This window comes from Ahaetulla prasina, chromosome 4 (genome assembly GCF_028640845.1).
Source record: "Ahaetulla prasina isolate Xishuangbanna chromosome 4, ASM2864084v1, whole genome shotgun sequence".
Classification (NCBI taxonomy): Eukaryota; Metazoa; Chordata; class Lepidosauria; order Squamata; family Colubridae; genus Ahaetulla; species Ahaetulla prasina.
The window spans coordinates 26,707,713-26,724,266 of NC_080542.1; the positions used below are offsets into that span (position 1 = coordinate 26,707,713).

The following is a 16,554-nucleotide window of genomic DNA, read 5'->3' on the forward strand; positions in this document are numbered from 1 at the left end:
AGTCTAGTAAGCAAGCAAATAAATGCAACTGGTTAAAGTTCTTTGGTTACTAAAGAACCGCGGCAATAAGGATTTCGTTTCTCAACTTCTAGTGGACTTTTGTCTAATTTCAAGAAAACATATAGTCCTTAAGATGCCTTAACAGTTGTTTTCATTTGCTCCATGCACACAGCTATTCTATCCAGAATAGCCAGGTCCAATCCAATCAGAATAGAGCTGGAAGGGACCTTGAAGGTCTTCTAGTCCAGCCCCCTGCTCAAGCAGGAGACCCTATACCATTTCAATGAGGCAGTTGTCACTTCTTAAAAAGTTCCAGTAATGAAGCACCCATAACTTCTGAACGAAAGCCGTGCCACTGGTTGATTGTCATCACTGCTAGGAAGTTTCTCTTTAATTCCAGGTTGCTTCTCTTCTTGATTAGTTCCTAATCCATTGTTTCTTGTCTTGCTTTCTGGTGCTTTGGAAAATAAGTTGACCCCCTGTATTTTGTGGCATCCGCTCAAATACTGGATTACTGCTATTCTACCAAGTTAAGAGTGAGGAACGACATTAACCGTAAGCCACCCACCTAGACAGCGGGAAGGAGACCGTCTGCATGCTGTGTCACGTGAATCGAGACGGGCGGGCACTAGGACTAGGGGCTTTCTCCGCCCAGGCTCCGCCTTTAGCAAACCTCCGGCCTGAGCTGGCAAGATCAAGTGGTCGGCGGCGGCTGCGCACGTCCTTCTGGATCGCTCAGCCGCTTTATAAAAGGGGCGCGAATCCCTTTGTCCCGCAGAGCTCGGTTCCTGCTTCAACAGTGCTTGAACGGAACTGGTTCCACCGCCTTTTCTGTTCTTTTTCCCCCCTGTCTTGGATCGCCTCTTTCCACATTCCTTGAGTTGAAAACAGACGAGGGAGCGACTTGCTGTTTGCCGATCTTCCGCCTCCAGCAGGATCTCCTTCGGCCGGACATCTCTTCTTCTGCCCTCTTCCAGCCCACCGCAGAAATGGACTCCCAGATCCGCCAGAACTACCACCGCGACTGCGAAGCTGCCATCAACCGCATGGTCAACATGGAGCTCTATGCCAGCTACGTCTACCTCTCCATGGTGGGTAAGGGGCAGGTTGCGTAGAGGCAGTTTGGTCAAATGGTTAGCCAAGAGCCTGAGTTCTAGTCCCACTTTAGCATGCAAATCAACTGGGAGACTTTGGGTCAGTCCCTTTCTAATTTGACCTACCTCACAGGGTGGCTGTCGTAGGAAAATAGAAGAAGTGCATTAGAATAGAATGAATAGAATAACAAAGTTGTAAGGGATCTTGGAGGTCTGCTAGTCCAATCCCCTGCTCAAGCAGGAAACCCTATAATTATTAGGTATGTTTGGCGCTTAGTTATAAAAATAAAGGGGGGGTCTAGGGCAACCTGCCTCCGCACCCCCTATCCCCAGCCTAGCTTAGGGTGATGGGGGTTTATCCCTTCCCCATCTTGAAGTCTGTGCGAAGCTGATAAAGAGAGGCGTAGTCGGGACTCCACCGCGGGCGGTTAGTGCAGTAATCCATTTTCTTGGCTAAGTAACCTAAGGCGCCTTTCTTTCGCTGAGCAGCAACTTGTTCTCTAGGGAAATTATTAGATAATTGTTTTCTTAGAAAAGAAATGGTGGCGACCGGGAAGGGTCAGAGTGGTTAGATTCGGGGAAGAGGTAAATAGCATGGGGGGCTAAGCCTAGTCGCTGAATTTTGCACATGCAGTAACTGACTTAGCACACGCACGTGCATTTTAGACGCACGGGGCGCTCCTTACTCAGGCATATAGCTCTATCTTAAACGATAGGGCTTAGCTTACCTGATGATGATACACCTGGCATAGTTTCAGTCCAGGCAGTGTCTCTCAACCTTGCCGATTTTAAGATGTGTGGACTTCCAGCTCCAGAATTTTCCAGCCAGCAGTGAAGTCCACACATCTTAAAATTGCCATGGTTGTAGACCAGTATTTCTCAATCTTTTAACAATTTTTAAGATCTTGGGGCTGAGGAATTCTGGGGGCTGAAGTCCAGCATATCTAAAAAGTTGAGAAACACTGATCTAGACCAAGGGCACACAAACTATGCTGTTTGGAACCTCCGGAGTTCTATGAGCATCTAGTGGTTCAACATGACAGTTTATCATCATAAAATGTTAAGATCTTTATTCCTTTGTTTCATTTAACTTTGAGAAATGTTCTTCATGTATGTCAAGTTTGAAGAATGTCAGTTTCTTTAGACCACCTCCATGCTGACTGGAGAATTCTGAGAATTGAAGTCCACTCATCTTAACATTGCCAAGTTTGAAAAACACTTAGTGTAGACAATAGATCCTGCTACTATTCTTCTTGTTCCAGTCCTGCTATTTTTTTCTCATTTGTCCAAGGAGCCGTTGGGTGGATCTACACCAGAAATACAGAGATAAGCCTACTGGAGCACAAAGACAAATTTCTGTTTCTTTCTGCAGGCTTCGTATTTTGACCGGGATGATGTAGCTCTTGCAAATGTCTCCAGCTTCTTTCGGTCTCAGTCACATGAGGAGAGGGAGCACGCTGACAAGTTGTTGAAGTTTCAGAGCCAGCGTGGAGGCCGGGTCCTCCTGCAAGATGTCAAGGTATGTGTGGCCCAAACTTCTGTTTCTCTAAGAGATGTTGAGAAAATAGTATTTTTCAATCTGGCTGCCCTCCATATGTTTTAGGCCTAAAAATCCTATTACTCGATGAAACACTGTGAGGGGACACTGGGGCAAATTTAGGCTGGAAGGATGTCCCAGAAATGAGAACTCTGTCCAGGTGTTGAGAGATTAGGGAAAAATGTTTCAAAGAGATTCCATCTTAATTAACTCATCAGAAGCATGACTGAGAATTTCCTCTTATATTTTTCAAACATCTGTACAGTTAGTCCTTGACTTACAATCACAATTGAGCCCAAAATTTCTGTTGCTAAGTGAGACAGTCCTAAATGAGTTTTGCCCCATTTCACAATTTATTTTTTTTGCCACAGTTGCATCACTGCAGTTGTTAATTAAGTAACAAGATTGTTAAGTGAATCTGGCTTCCCTATTGACTTTGCTTGTCCGAAGATTGTAAAAGCTGATCACGTGATCCTGAGAACGTGGCAATCGATGCCTCAGTTGCCAAGCATCTGAATTTTGATCATGTGACTATGGGAAATGCTACGATAGTCATAAGTGTGAAAAACAGTCAAAAGTCACTTTTTCGATTCCACTGTAACTTCAAATGGTCCCTAAATGAATTGTTGTAAATTGAAGTCTACCTGTATTTACCCCAGGTTAACATTAAATATCCCTTTCTGAATTTAATGTCATTTCTGATTTGCTTGGTCTTGCCTGCTATTTTAAGCCTATGGTCCTTATTTAATGTGGCTCTGCTGAGTTTGATGGAAGTTCTAGTCGCAGAAGATTTGGGGAAAGGGGTGTTACAGGATGCCTATAACAAGATTGGCAGGCCTCCCTGAGCCTAGGTTTATATATCACACTGAGCCATAATGACTGTATTCAGACAATGCAATCATCCTTGAATAATTTAACTGGTGAATCAGTTAACTACTATTGATATCCACAATGGAAGGGGCCTATAAGGTTCTGCAGATCCTTAAAAACATGCCTTGCTCCAAAGTCTGGAATTTGCTTTTGTTTTAACCCCTGGGGATATATATATATATTGGTAAGAGAATGTGTGTTAAGCCTGTTTGCACACATTCCTTTCTTATTTATATAATCTTTATTTATTATAATCTTCCCAGAATCATCAGGCAGTCATGCAGACTTCTAAATTTAATAAACACATTTGATCATAAACTGACTATGCTATTTGGGTTTGATCAGGTCATGCATTAATGTGCATTTGGCTAGTCATGCAAACTCAGCCGTTGGGGTTGGCTTAGTATTATTTATTTGTATCCCTCCCCCGCTTTATTATTTTTACAAATACCTCAAGGTGGTGAGCATAGCCAGCACACTATCCTCCTAGTTTCCCCACCACAACACATCAGCTTGTGATGTGTGTGGAGCTGAGAGAGAATGACTGGCCCAAAGCCACCCAGCTGGCTTTCTTGGCTTTCTAAAACAGGACTTGAACTCACGGTCTCCCAGTTTCTAGCCTGATGCCTTAACCACTAGACCAAATCAGGCATTGTTGCCTATGAACTATGCAACTTTGGTGTGTGAACTCTGGTCTAGCATAATAAGTAAATAGCAGCCCTTTGCCAGCCACCCCCCCCCCATTAGCCTTACCAAAGTTGTTATTGTGAGTCAAACGTATCCAGCCATAAAAAGAGTAGCCACAAGATCTAAACAAGGTGCTTTCCTTCCACAGAAGCCCGAGAAAGATTCTTGGGGGAGCATCCTGAACGCCATGGAAGCAGCACTCCAGTTGGAGAAGAGCGTTAACCAGGCCCTTCTGGATTTGCACCGCTTGGCGAGTGACCAGGGAGACCCACACGTGAGTCTTATGATTGGGGGTGTTATGATCAGGATTCTTCCCTCTCACCACCAGATTCCCATCAGGGGCTCATCTTACCAGTCTAAGTAAGATTCCTTTTCACACACCCAAAAAAGTTGGCTGAAATGGTCTTTTACTTCATTCAAGGGAAAAATAGAAGAGCCACTGTAATGTAGCTGAAGCAATGGCAGTGAAGATAAGAGAGCAAATTAGCAGTAAAACTCCATTCCATGATTTAATGGCTATCCACAAAGTTCCTTCAAAGCAGTAAATCTGAGACTTGGCACCAGTTGCTAGAATATCATGTACTTTTTAAAGAAGCAAATGGTCAGAGTTAATGAACGGATGTGTGGTTAGAATGATGCTTACCGTAGAGCAGGGTTTTCCAGCTATGGCAACTTAAAAATAGGTGGACTTCAACTTCCAGAATTCCCCAGCCAGCATGGAGAATTCTGGGAATTGAAGTCCACGTACCTTAAAGTTGCCAAGGTTGAAAAACCCTGCCTAAACACTGAGACTGCAAGCAGCATATAACTCTAATTTAATTGTCTGTATTTCTTTCCAGCTGTGTGACTTCTTGGAATCTCATTACCTCGACGAGCAAGTCAAAGCTATCAAAGTCCTTGGTGACTATGTTACCAATCTCCGGCGCTTGGGTACATCCCAGGGAGGGCTTGGAGATTATCTCTTTGACAAGCACACCCTAGGAGAGAGCAGCAGCAGCTGATTTCACCTTCTCCCCAATTCAGTCATTTCCCATGAACCCACAAAAACCATCCAGTGAACATCCATCACTTTTGCTGTGCCCCAGTCAAGGAGGGCTTCTTCCTGCCATCTCTCAGTTGGCATGCTTCCAATAAACATGGGTTCATCTGTTTTACTTTTGTGTCTGCGTGTGTTTTGTGTCTTTGTACATAGAAAGTTGGCTGGGTGACTATGGGCCGGTCACTCTCTCAGCCCAAGCTATCTCATGGGACTATAATGGTGGGGAAATGAAAGGAGGGACATTAGGTTTATTTGCTACCTTGAGTTACTTATAAAGTGATAAAGGAAGGCTAATGCCTTTATTTAATTTATCTAATTTATCTAAAGGCAGACTAAAAATCTAATTTATCTAAACTAGATAAATAAAATAGATAAAATGTTATTTTCTTCAGATGGAGTTTCATGAAGGTTGGCCTCCAGCAATAATGAAGTTCTATTGCTTGAAATCTTCATGAGTTAAAATGTGGCTTATGAACTACCTCTTCAAAAGGAAGAAGGGACTTTTTAGGTGGTGGGCAGGTGCTTTGTTTCTGGACTGTATTATACTGAACCTTTTTTTTCCCTGGCTGCCGATACAGCCCTAAGCTTCAATGATTTCCTGTCTTCTATGCAATGGGATGTGTTTGTATAGTAGCTTAATTTATATTGCAAGTGTTAGGTGTCAAATCGTACCCATTCTATTTTCTAATTCTTTGGGCTAAACTATAAATCCATAATGTGTGCCTTTGTACTGGATCATATCCTTAAGTGGGAGAAAGAAGGAAAACAAATGTATATAGATCAGCTGGTATAAATAATGCTGTCTGCAGCATTCCTAATGTTTAAATTCTCTTGCCACAAACCCCTTAATGTTCCCTTTCCTTAAATAATTCTTAACATGACTGGCAAATTAAGATAAGTTTTAACTCACATTGTGCAAAGCAAATGCTTGAAGTCTGCTCCAGACAATACCATCACAATAGATACATAGACTGCCCAGATATAAGGCTAGGTCATATGATCCAATATGCAGAAAAATTAAGTAAATTAAATAAGGTGGGAGATATCAAACTTCTGGAGTTATTTTGCTGTTCTGTGACTGCTTCAACCTCTCTTCCCATTCCATGAAAGAATACAGAAGCTGCTAGGACAGCCTGTGTGCCTTTGCTATGAAAACCACCCACCCATTTTCTGTACATCTGCACTGAAGTTTAGACTTCAGCGTGATGGGACAGATTTAATAATTGGCCAAACAAAGGGCTTCTTTATATTCTCTATAGGGCTTTAACTATGTTCTTGATTGTAGTTTAATTACTGAAATATTGTAATTGAACAACAAAAAAAGGAACAAACCCCATCACTAGGGCATGTTAAGATTTTATTATAAATGAAAGCAAACTTCAACGATTTGTGGTATGATACATGTCTGTTCTGGTAATTTAAGAAGGAAAAATAAATTAAATGTAGCCCTGATTGAAGTTTATGAAATGCTGAACTCTGCGGAGGACAATTTTCTCTTATTAGAACTTGGGCTGGTTGGCAGTAAGCATAGGATCAAAAAAATCTTCAAATAATGCACAAGTAATATATCCAGTGGTTGCCTTTTGCAATATTACAAGGCCAAGTAGGAGAAATGAAGAATGAGCATACTATTGATTAATAGTCTGATTGCCACATCCAGAGACAGAAGAAATGTAACTGAATACCACAGATTGAAGACAAATTGCAAGGGAAACCATTTATTATTTAATGACTGGTTTTTCAAAGGAGTTCCTATTATGAGGGGGCCCTTGTACCATTTCAGAAGACAAAGGAAGTAGGTTTAGGTAACATTTGAGGAAGTGAGATATGTTGCTCATTTATTAGGCCTACCTAGGCTTTCTATTAAAGAATGAATACTGTATGGTTTTCATATTCTGCTTTTGCTGTTCCAGACAAAGCTGGCTGCAGTCAGAGATAGTATGCTAAACTAGATATGTGGGTATGAAGCCCAGCCTTGTGGGTTAGTTCTCTTCTTACTTTCCAGCCAAACTACAATCAGTTTCAGATCCAAAGGTGCTTTTTTCAGGAGGCAACTGGACTTTCTTGGTTTTTCTTTTGAAGACGTTTCACTTCTCATCCAAGAAGCTTCTTCAGTTCTGATAGGATAGTGGGGAATGGAAGGATTTATATTCCTTGCAGACAGCTGGTCATTTGCACCCTTTAGAGCAGAGGTCACCAACCTTTCAGACCTCGGGGACCACTAAATTCATAATTTTAAATCCTGTGGACCACTAATATGAATTTTTAAAAAAAGATAAATAGCATTTAGTGCAATATATAAAATGCAAGTAATTTTTCTGTGGACCACCAAAATTTTCTCGTGAACCACCAGTGGTCCACGAACCACTGGTTGGTGACCACTGCTTTAGAGAGTCGTTGAAGCACTTGGAGGTTTATCTGTGTCCTCAGGGTCACCTGAAGAAGAAGAAGCTGAAGAAGCTTCTTGGATGAGAAGAGAAACGTCTTCAAAAGAAAAACCAAGAAAGTCCAGTTGTCTCCTGAAAAAAGCACCTTTGGTACAACCATGACCTGGATGACTGAGAGTCTCTATAGATAATCAGTTTCAGAATACTGCATTGTTTCCTGCTTCTCGTATGGTCCCTTTTATAGACACATACTGCAGTAGTGGGTTGCTACCGGTTCTCCCCAGTTCGCAAGAACCGGTAGTAAACATTTTGAGTAGTTCGGAGAACCGGTAGTAAAAATTCTGTCTGGCCTTGCCCCCAATCTATTGCTGCCTCCTGACTCCCAGCTAATCGGCTAGAAGGAAAAAATCAAGACTCACTTGTTGAAGAAGAGAAAAAAAAACACGACACCGTCCCTTTAAATTGATCGGCTGCTTCTCAGCCAGGAGATCGCTTGGCAAAGAAGAAGGGGGGGGGAAACACTGTCATTTTAAATTGACAGAGCGGCTAGAAGCTCCGTTCTGAGTCAGCTGAACAACAAATTGGATAAGAGGAGGAATTCTTATATGGTTCAATGTTTTTGAGGTTTTGGGGTTTGTGCAACATGGGCTTTGTGTTTCTAAAAAGGTTTGGGCAATTTCCATTGTGAAGTATCCTGTCTTGAATGAGTTTTCTGCCTGCTTGTAAATGGAGCCGAACTTCCCGGTAGCTGTTTCTGCTTACAAAGTTTCCTCTATGCAGCTGGCAGGAATGTGGAATTCCAGGCAGGTTCCTTGCTAGCAGCTTGATTATTCCTTAAATATCTGGGATATTTTATTTGGGAAATGAAGAGAGGGGAAGTTTGATTCCTTCCCAGAACAGATTAGTGGGGTGGGGAGGAAGTGGGAATTTTGAAGTAACCTTCCCCTTCAGTGGGGAGGGAATGGGAATTTTAGGCTTGCTGTCAAACATCAGCCATAATACTAATGATTGTTTTGAACAATATGCGGGTTGTATTACATGAATGGCTATTTTATATGTGAAATTATGACTGAAACCTATATAGGTTCACACTGTCAGGAAGTTTGTCCTTAGTTTTAGGTTGCTTCTCTCTTTGTTGAGTTTCCATCCATTGCTTCTTGTTTTGTCTTCTGGTGCTTTGGAAAATACTTCCTCCCCCCTTCTTTCTAGCAGCCCCTTAAAAGCCTGTTGCCTATCACACTCTTGGGCAAAGCATGTGAGCCATTTCCTCCTTTCAGTGGTCCATGAAAGTGCATCTATAGCAGAGATCTCTAACCTTGGCCACTTTAAGACTTTAAGACAGCAAAGCTGGCTGAGGAATTCTGGGAGTTGAAGTGACCAAGTTTGGAGACCTCTGATCTATAGTATGTAAATAATAAAGTTGCAAAAAGGTGAACAATATTTTTGCAGAACTATAGATACATTGAGGCTGGGTGTGACAAGGAATGGCTGGGAGGGGAGGGGCCAGGCGAGGTACCCCTTGACATGAGAGACATTGAGTTGGCCATGCCTACCCAGTCATATGATCATCAAGCCACACCCACTGTCACATGACCATCAAGACACGCCCACAAATAAGCCATGCCCACAGAACCAGTAGCAAAAAAATTTAGAACCCACCCCTGACACACTGTAAGATAGTGGCCTCTAACCTTTTGGGCACCAGGGACCAGTTTTTTTCGCAGACTGGAGGGGCCATTGTTTCACATGCTGCCTGCGTCCCGCAGATCAGGGTTTGCTTGTTTGTGCATCCCTGTTTTTGGCATGCCACGGACCAGTGCCGGTCCATAGACCAGGGCTGGGGATCCCAGCTGTAAGATATTCAGACTGAAATGGGTAGTTTTGTTTTTTAATACATACATGTACTTCTGTACGCAAACCACTCTTTCAGTTCCTAAAAATCATTGTTACTTCCTTCTTATGTACATTTATGTACAAATAGGCCATTTTGACTATTTAAGGTTCCCTATTCACCCAGCAGTTGGGAAAGATTGAAGGCAAAAGGAGAAAGGGACAGCAGAGGATGAGATGGTTAGATAGTGTCATTGACACAGTGGGTGTGAGTTTGGGCAAATTCTAGCAGACAGTGGAGGATTTGGGGGCCTGGCATTCTATGATCCACGCCGGGATTGCAAAGAATCGGATATGATTTAGCAACTGAACAAACACAAAATTCACTCCTGAACTCTGGAAATGAAAGGAAACTTTTGAGACCTTATTTGCTAAATCAAATGCTGCTTTGGAGTCATTTCTCCTTCCCTCCTGGCTGTCATCCATGGCTTGGTTGCAAAATGGCTGCTAACCTAACTGGATTTCAAATAATAAATGGTATTTTTAGAAAGCTTCTTATACTCAGGGGAAAAAAAGAGAAATACAATGTAGTTAGAATTATCAGATCAATGTTTTAAAAGTTTTAAATTATGTCTCATGGAAAAATATGAAACAAAACATGAAAACATGAAAGAATCGACAAATTGCATGAACTTAACAAAAGGCACTGCATTGAATACAATGTCATGTCAGTGAAAAACATATGACTTTCAACCTAACATTCATCTCTCATCACTAGCCAGCAGGGCTGTAAGTCAAAAACAATGGATGCTGAACTCCACCTCTGGAAGACCATAATTAATGACTGAAGAACAGACAATGGCTATAGGGAGTCCTCGACTTATAACCAAAATTGAACCTAACATTTCTGTTGCTAAGCGAGACTGCTGTTAAGTGATTTTGCCCCATTTTATGATCTTTCTTGCCTCAGTGAATTACTGAGTCAGTGAATTACTGCAGTTGTTAAATTAGTAACACAGTTGTACAGTGAATCTGGCTTCTCCATTGACTTTGCTTGTAAGAAGTCACAAAAGGGGTCACATGATTCTGGGATGCTGCAAGTATGATCAATATGATCCAGTTACCAAGGATCTGAATTTTAATCACGTGACCATGGAGATACTGCAATGGTAATAGGTGTGAAAAACAGTCCTAAATTACTTTTTCCAATGCCATTATAACTTCAAATGGACACTAAAAAGATGGTTGAAAGTCGAGGATTCCTGTACTGGATTTCTTGAGTCTTGGAACTGCCTAAAGCTGTGTTTAGGCAACTTTAAGATATGGGGGATTCTTGGGGAGTTCTGCTAGGGAATTCTGGGAATTGAAGTCCACATATTTTAAAGCTCACAGAATTCAGAAACACTGGCCTAAAGATTGTGGAAGTTGATGCCAAACCTGGTTCTCAGTTATAAGGAGCAGGACTAGCCAAAAATATTCCTCTTCTCATGTGAAAGACCAGACGTGCTCATCTTTCCCACCCTAACTGTAGAATCTGATCAGCTAGTTGTTGGTTCATCATTGGTGATTGGGTCATATTTAGTGCAGAATAGGCTTCAGGATATCTCTGTGAGTTTGTGCACAAGCACATACATGCACACAAACCATTGTTCTTCAAGACAGGGACAATCAGAGAAGGGCTAAGAGGAATCGGTAGCTCTTCCCAGATATTGTAGTGAGTAGAGTAGAGTAGAGTAGAGTAGAGTAGAGTAGAATAGAATAGAATAGAATAGAATAGAATAGAATAGAATAGAATAGAATAGAATAGAATAGAATAGAATAGAATAGAATAGAATGAGACCGTGAAAGTCTTCATGGTCCAACTCCCTGCTCAGCCAGGAAACCCTACATCATTTCAGACAAATGGTTGTCCAATATCTTCTTCAAAACTTCTAGTGTTGGAGGACCCACAACTTTTGGAGGCAAGTCCTTCCACTGATTAATTGTTCTAACTGTCAGGAAATTTCTCCTTAGTTCTAGGTTGGATCTCTCCTTGATTAGTTTTCATCCATTGCTTCTTCTTCAGGTGCTTTGGAGAAAAGGTTGACCCCCTCTTCTTTGTGGCAATCCCTGAGATATTGGAACACTACTATGATATTACCCCTAGTCTGCCCCCACTCACTGGTCCCAGAGATGCAGTCCACCATGCAGGACAGAAGGCTCCTACATTTCAGGGCTTTTAAGGAGTTGGTCACTGAATCCATTCTAAGGATCCACTTAACAAAAATAAAGGTTTTGTCTTCACCTTACTGGGGATCCTCAAAAAAACCTGCATCTCTTCCAATTAAAATAAAACAGGTAAAATGTGATGTGAAAAAAAAATTGCCTGAAATCCTTAAATGTAGCTAACCTTCAGAGCTAGGCAGCACTGAATCTAAAGGAACAAAAATTGTAGAGTCAAGTGCCTGGCAGTTATTCCTGTATATCAAAACATTCATTCAGCTGTGTCAAGAACACACTGTTAAAAGCCTCCCCATAAACATTGCCCTTTAGACAAGTTGGGCTACCTTAATACCAAATTCTAGCTTGCATGACAAGAGGTGTGTCAGTGATAAAAACCCTGGAATTACTATTCTTTGCACAATGTATCAAGCTTATCTCCTTGGAGTTTATCAGCTCGGGAACAATACATGTATTATATTGTTGCCTAAACCAATTGCAAAGCTTTCCCTCCCATTTCTCTTCTCCTTCACCTAGTTTTTATGGTTCCATCTGTTTTGTAAAGGAACATGTGAACTCACAGCCACTGTTTTTTAGTTTGCTTTGTCAGGGAAACTCATGGAATTTAAGAAGAGCAAAAGGAAAAGATATTTGCCAATATTCTTTCGACAGTGTCTTCCAGAGTCTGATATACAAACTTACTCAACTCTATAAAAAACCCCTCCAATAAACTATATTTGTAAACTACTGTATATTCTTTGAGTGTTTGCAAATGTAATTGCACAAATCAATACAGGCTGTCTTCCACTTACAACGGTTCATTTAATGACTGTTCAAAGTTATAACAGCACTGGAAAAAAAAAGAGTTATGACCGTTTTTCACACTTATGACCATTGTAGCATCCCTATGGTCATATGATCAAAATACAGATGCTTGGCAACTGATTCATATTTATGTCGGTTGCAGTGTCCAAGAGTCATGTGATCACTTTTTGCATCCTTCTGACAAGCAAAATCAATGGGGAAGCCGAATTCACTCAACAACTGTCTCACTAACTTAACAACTGCAGTGATTCACTTAACAACTGTGGCAAGAAGGATTGTAAAATGGGTCAAGATTCACTTAACACTTGTCTTGCTTAGTAACAGAAATTTTGGGCCCAATTTTGATTGTAAGTTAAGGACTACCTGTAATCTACTTGCATGTTTATAATAACTGTAAATTCACAGTACAAATAACTTTCTAATGTGTTATAGATCATTATGCATCTGGAACATAACAGTCATAGAAGGTTGGATTTGATAATTACTGGTTCTCATATTATTATAATTGCAGAATCAATATATGTGGTGAATATTAACTATCTAGGTATTCTTTTATTACAGGTGACATTGCTCAAAATTTCCATTAATTATAAATATGTCATATAAAAAGAGTTCTTTGGATATTGGCAGATAGCAGCCTTATCCCTTGGCCTAGGTTAAACATTCTAAAAAGAAATCCAATTTCCAGGATACTTTATATCTACAAACATTTTTTAAAAATTAATGCACTGCTCTAAAAAATTATGTTTTTTTTTTACTCCAAAGATATATTTGACAAAGATGCAGTTTTCTGCTGAAGAAGGGGGCTTTTGTGAATTGTGAATTATACCATTATGCAAATTTTGTGGCAAGTACCAAATTTTGCTTAATATAAATCAATCCTCCAAAGAATTTACATTTTAATTTTCAACATGAAAGATAGTGAGAAAAAGGAGGTAAACATATATAATACAGGTAGCCCTTGAATTATTTGTTTAGCAACCAATCAAAGTTAAAATGGAACTGAAAAAACTTATGGCAGATTCTTACCAGCTATGACCATTACAGCATCCTTGCAGCCACATGATTAAAATTTGGGCGCTTGGCAACAGATTTATTTACAATTGGAGTGCCTGTGGTTATGTGACTGCAACATTTCTAGCTGATTTTCGACAAGCAAAGTCAAGGGGTTGGAGGAAGAAACTGGATTCACTGTGATTGACTTTACAACCATAGCAAAAAAGGGTGTAAAATCAAACATGACTCACTTAACAAGTGTCTTTCTTAGCAATGAAAATTCTGGTCCCAATTGTGGTAATAGGTTCAAGACTATATAGAAAAGAATAGAATAGAATTTTTTATTGGCCAAGGGTGATTGGAGACACAAAGAATTTGTCTTGGTGCATATGCTCTCAGTGTACATAAAATAAATAAATAAATATATTTATATATAGATAGCAATAGCACTTATATACTGCTTTACGGTGCTTTACAGCCCTCTCTAAGCTGTTTACAGAGTCAGCATATTGTGCCCAACAATCTGGGTCCTCATTTTACCCACCTCGGAAGGATGGAAGGCTGAATCAACCTTGAACCGGTGAGATTCAAACTGCCAAATTGCAGGCAGCAAAAGTAGCCTGCAGTACTGCATTCTAACCACTGCACCACAGCAACTCTAAATGTTTTTATATTGCTTTGGTGAGAAGAAGTCATACAAATAGTATAGGGCTTTTTAAAACTTTAAAACTTTAAAACTATAATGGCTAGCAAGGCTTGAGTGATCTTGTTTGGTCTTACAATATAAGATAATTAGGATTTGTCCTGATATGTACTTGAATGGAAGATTCTGTCTCAATTTTGATTGATTGATTGATTGATTCATTCATTCATTCATTCATCCCTTCATTATGCCACCCCCCCTCCCCTATAAAATGACTCTGGGTGGTTTACAGATTATAAAAAGATAAATAGAAAAGTAATTAAAATAGTAAAACTATGCGAATTAAAAATTTAAAAATAAACAAAAAAACAGGACTAAGAGACAAACAGCACAGGGATGGAGTCTTCTTGCCCCATCAACCACCTCTAGCGTGAGCGCCCCCCCACCCCTAAATCTCAATGCCTGTGGTATGTTTTAGATCAGGGGTCTCCAACCTTGGTCCCTTTAAGACTTGTGGACTTCAACTCCCAGAGTTCCTCAGCCAGCTTTGCTGGCTGAGGGACTCTGGGAGTTGAAGTCCACAAGTCTTAAAGGGACCAAAGTTGGAGACCCCTGTTTTAGATTGGGAATTCAGAGGAAGCCAGAAAAACTACAAGTGTGCCTATCATATTACCAGTTCAGTTTCTTTTTTTATTATTATTATTTCTGAGGGACTACTAGCGACTGGGAAATAGCTACTTCTCCTACTTGGTTACAGATGAACTAAAGAAAGAAAAACAACAACAGTGGTCCTTGAAAAATTTGTAACGTTAACCTGTACATGCAACATTTTATTCAAAATTTTGAAATGATTTTGAAACATAATTCCTATTCACAGTTGAACTGGGCATCTTATCTGGTAGGGAGAAAATGGTCCTTGGAAATTATTCATAGAATTTGTGAAACTATATTAAATCATTGTTGGGTTTTCAAAATGGAAAGTAGGGGAGACAGATTTCCTATCTATGTTCTGTTTTTAACTAGCTCCATATAGCTGCATAGAACGAACATTCCTCATAACTACACCACAAAATCTTTGATTAAATACTTTGTTTCACCCAAGAAGCTTCTTTAGAACTATGTGATTTTTGTCATAAATGTGTGTAGTTTTAACCTTCTAGTTTTAATTCCAGTCCAGAGAAACTGACCAACCTCATTCTCTGTGACCAGGGCATTTCACAAATTGAGGGATATTAATGATACTGTATAGCTTAGGACTTGATGATGCTCAAGTGTGGGATATAAATGTTCTTATGTCCTCTAGGATGGGTGATGGCAACCTATGGATCTTCAAGTCACAGGCCATAATTTGGGTGGAGAGTGGGCCGCTCTCTCTCCCTCTCTTTTGGGCAAAAACACTGGCACTTGGGAGGACTTTGCAAGGCCAAAGGGAAAAATGTGTGGCACTGCAAACTAAGTGCCTTAATATTGGCCTTAACACCTTATGTCCATACAAAAGGGGAAGGGGGATGGGTTGTGTCACTGCCCACAATCTTGCAGATCTTGATCCCTCTTCCAAAGGGGAAGATACAATCCATTTTTATGCCGGCTCAGGATCTGACAAAGTGGTGGGATTAATTTTTTTTTACTACCAGTTCTGTGGGCATGGCGTGATGGTTGTGGCAGGGGAAGGATACTGTAAAATCTCCATTCCCACCCCATTCCAGGGGAAGGATACTGTAAAATCTCCATTCCCTCCCCACCCCAGGGGAAAGTTATTGCAAAATCCCCATTTCCTCCTGATCAGTTGGGACTCGGGAGGCAGAGAATAGATGGGGGTGGGGCCAGGCAGAATTTTTACTACCGGTTCTCTGAACTACTCAAAATTTCCGCTACCGGAACTGGTCAGAATTTGCTGAATACCACCTCTGATCTGACATCTCTTCTTCCTGTGCAACCAGAACATCTCTTCATTTGATTAAATTCATCTAGCAAGCTATCCCACAAGCAAACTTCCTTAGCAAGTTGGCCATAATGACTTTTTCATTTATTCACATCCTTAAATTTTATGCAAACCTATTATAAATCCATTTCTTCTCTTCTTCCTGGAGGCAGCAAAACCAAGAATTTAATTTCCTCTTTTCGTGGCTCCTGTGCAGATCTTTCACAATAACTCATCATGAGTTTAATGTTGTCATCCTTAAAAAAAAACCAAGTCAGGCGGGGGGGAAAGTGCACTGTCACAAATGAATAGCTTAGTCACATGAGATTGGGAGAGACAGGTTTAAAAGAGATCAAGACTATATGGTGGCTTCCCCACCATAGGTGCCTCCCACAATTTGCAGAATTTTCAACTAACAGCTGCAGAACAGAGAACTGTGAACCTCTGGCAGACGCCAGGGAAACAAAGGTTCTTGGAAATAAGGCATCAATAAACTGACTAAGAGGAGAATGGTGGGGAACAACAA

General features: G+C 40.6%; 1 protein-coding gene across 1 annotated transcript; it reads left to right on the forward strand.

Annotated features, from left to right (window-relative positions):
- The first annotated feature begins 676 nt into the window (after positions 1-676).
- On the forward strand, positions 677-5,342 carry LOC131198325 (ferritin, higher subunit-like). The gene is made up of 4 exons (XM_058182826.1): positions 677-1,091; positions 2,467-2,613; positions 4,337-4,462; positions 5,028-5,342. Exons 1-4 carry the CDS (start codon positions 990-992, stop codon positions 5,187-5,189), a joined length of 537 nt encoding a protein of 178 aa, XP_058038809.1. The 5' UTR covers positions 677-989; the 3' UTR covers positions 5,190-5,342.
- The last annotated feature ends 11,212 nt before the right edge of the window (positions 5,343-16,554 follow it).

Coding starts and splice junctions, on each gene's coding strand:
- LOC131198325 (XM_058182826.1), top strand. CDS start 990: ATGGACTCCCAGATCCGCCAGAACTACCACCGCGACTGCGAAGCTGCC. Junction 1,092..2,466: donor GCTACGTCTACCTCTCCATG/GTGGGTAAGGGG, acceptor TTCTTTCTGCAG/GCTTCGTATTTTGACCGGGA. Junction 4,463..5,027: donor GTGACCAGGGAGACCCACAC/GTGAGTCTTATG, acceptor ATTTCTTTCCAG/CTGTGTGACTTCTTGGAATC.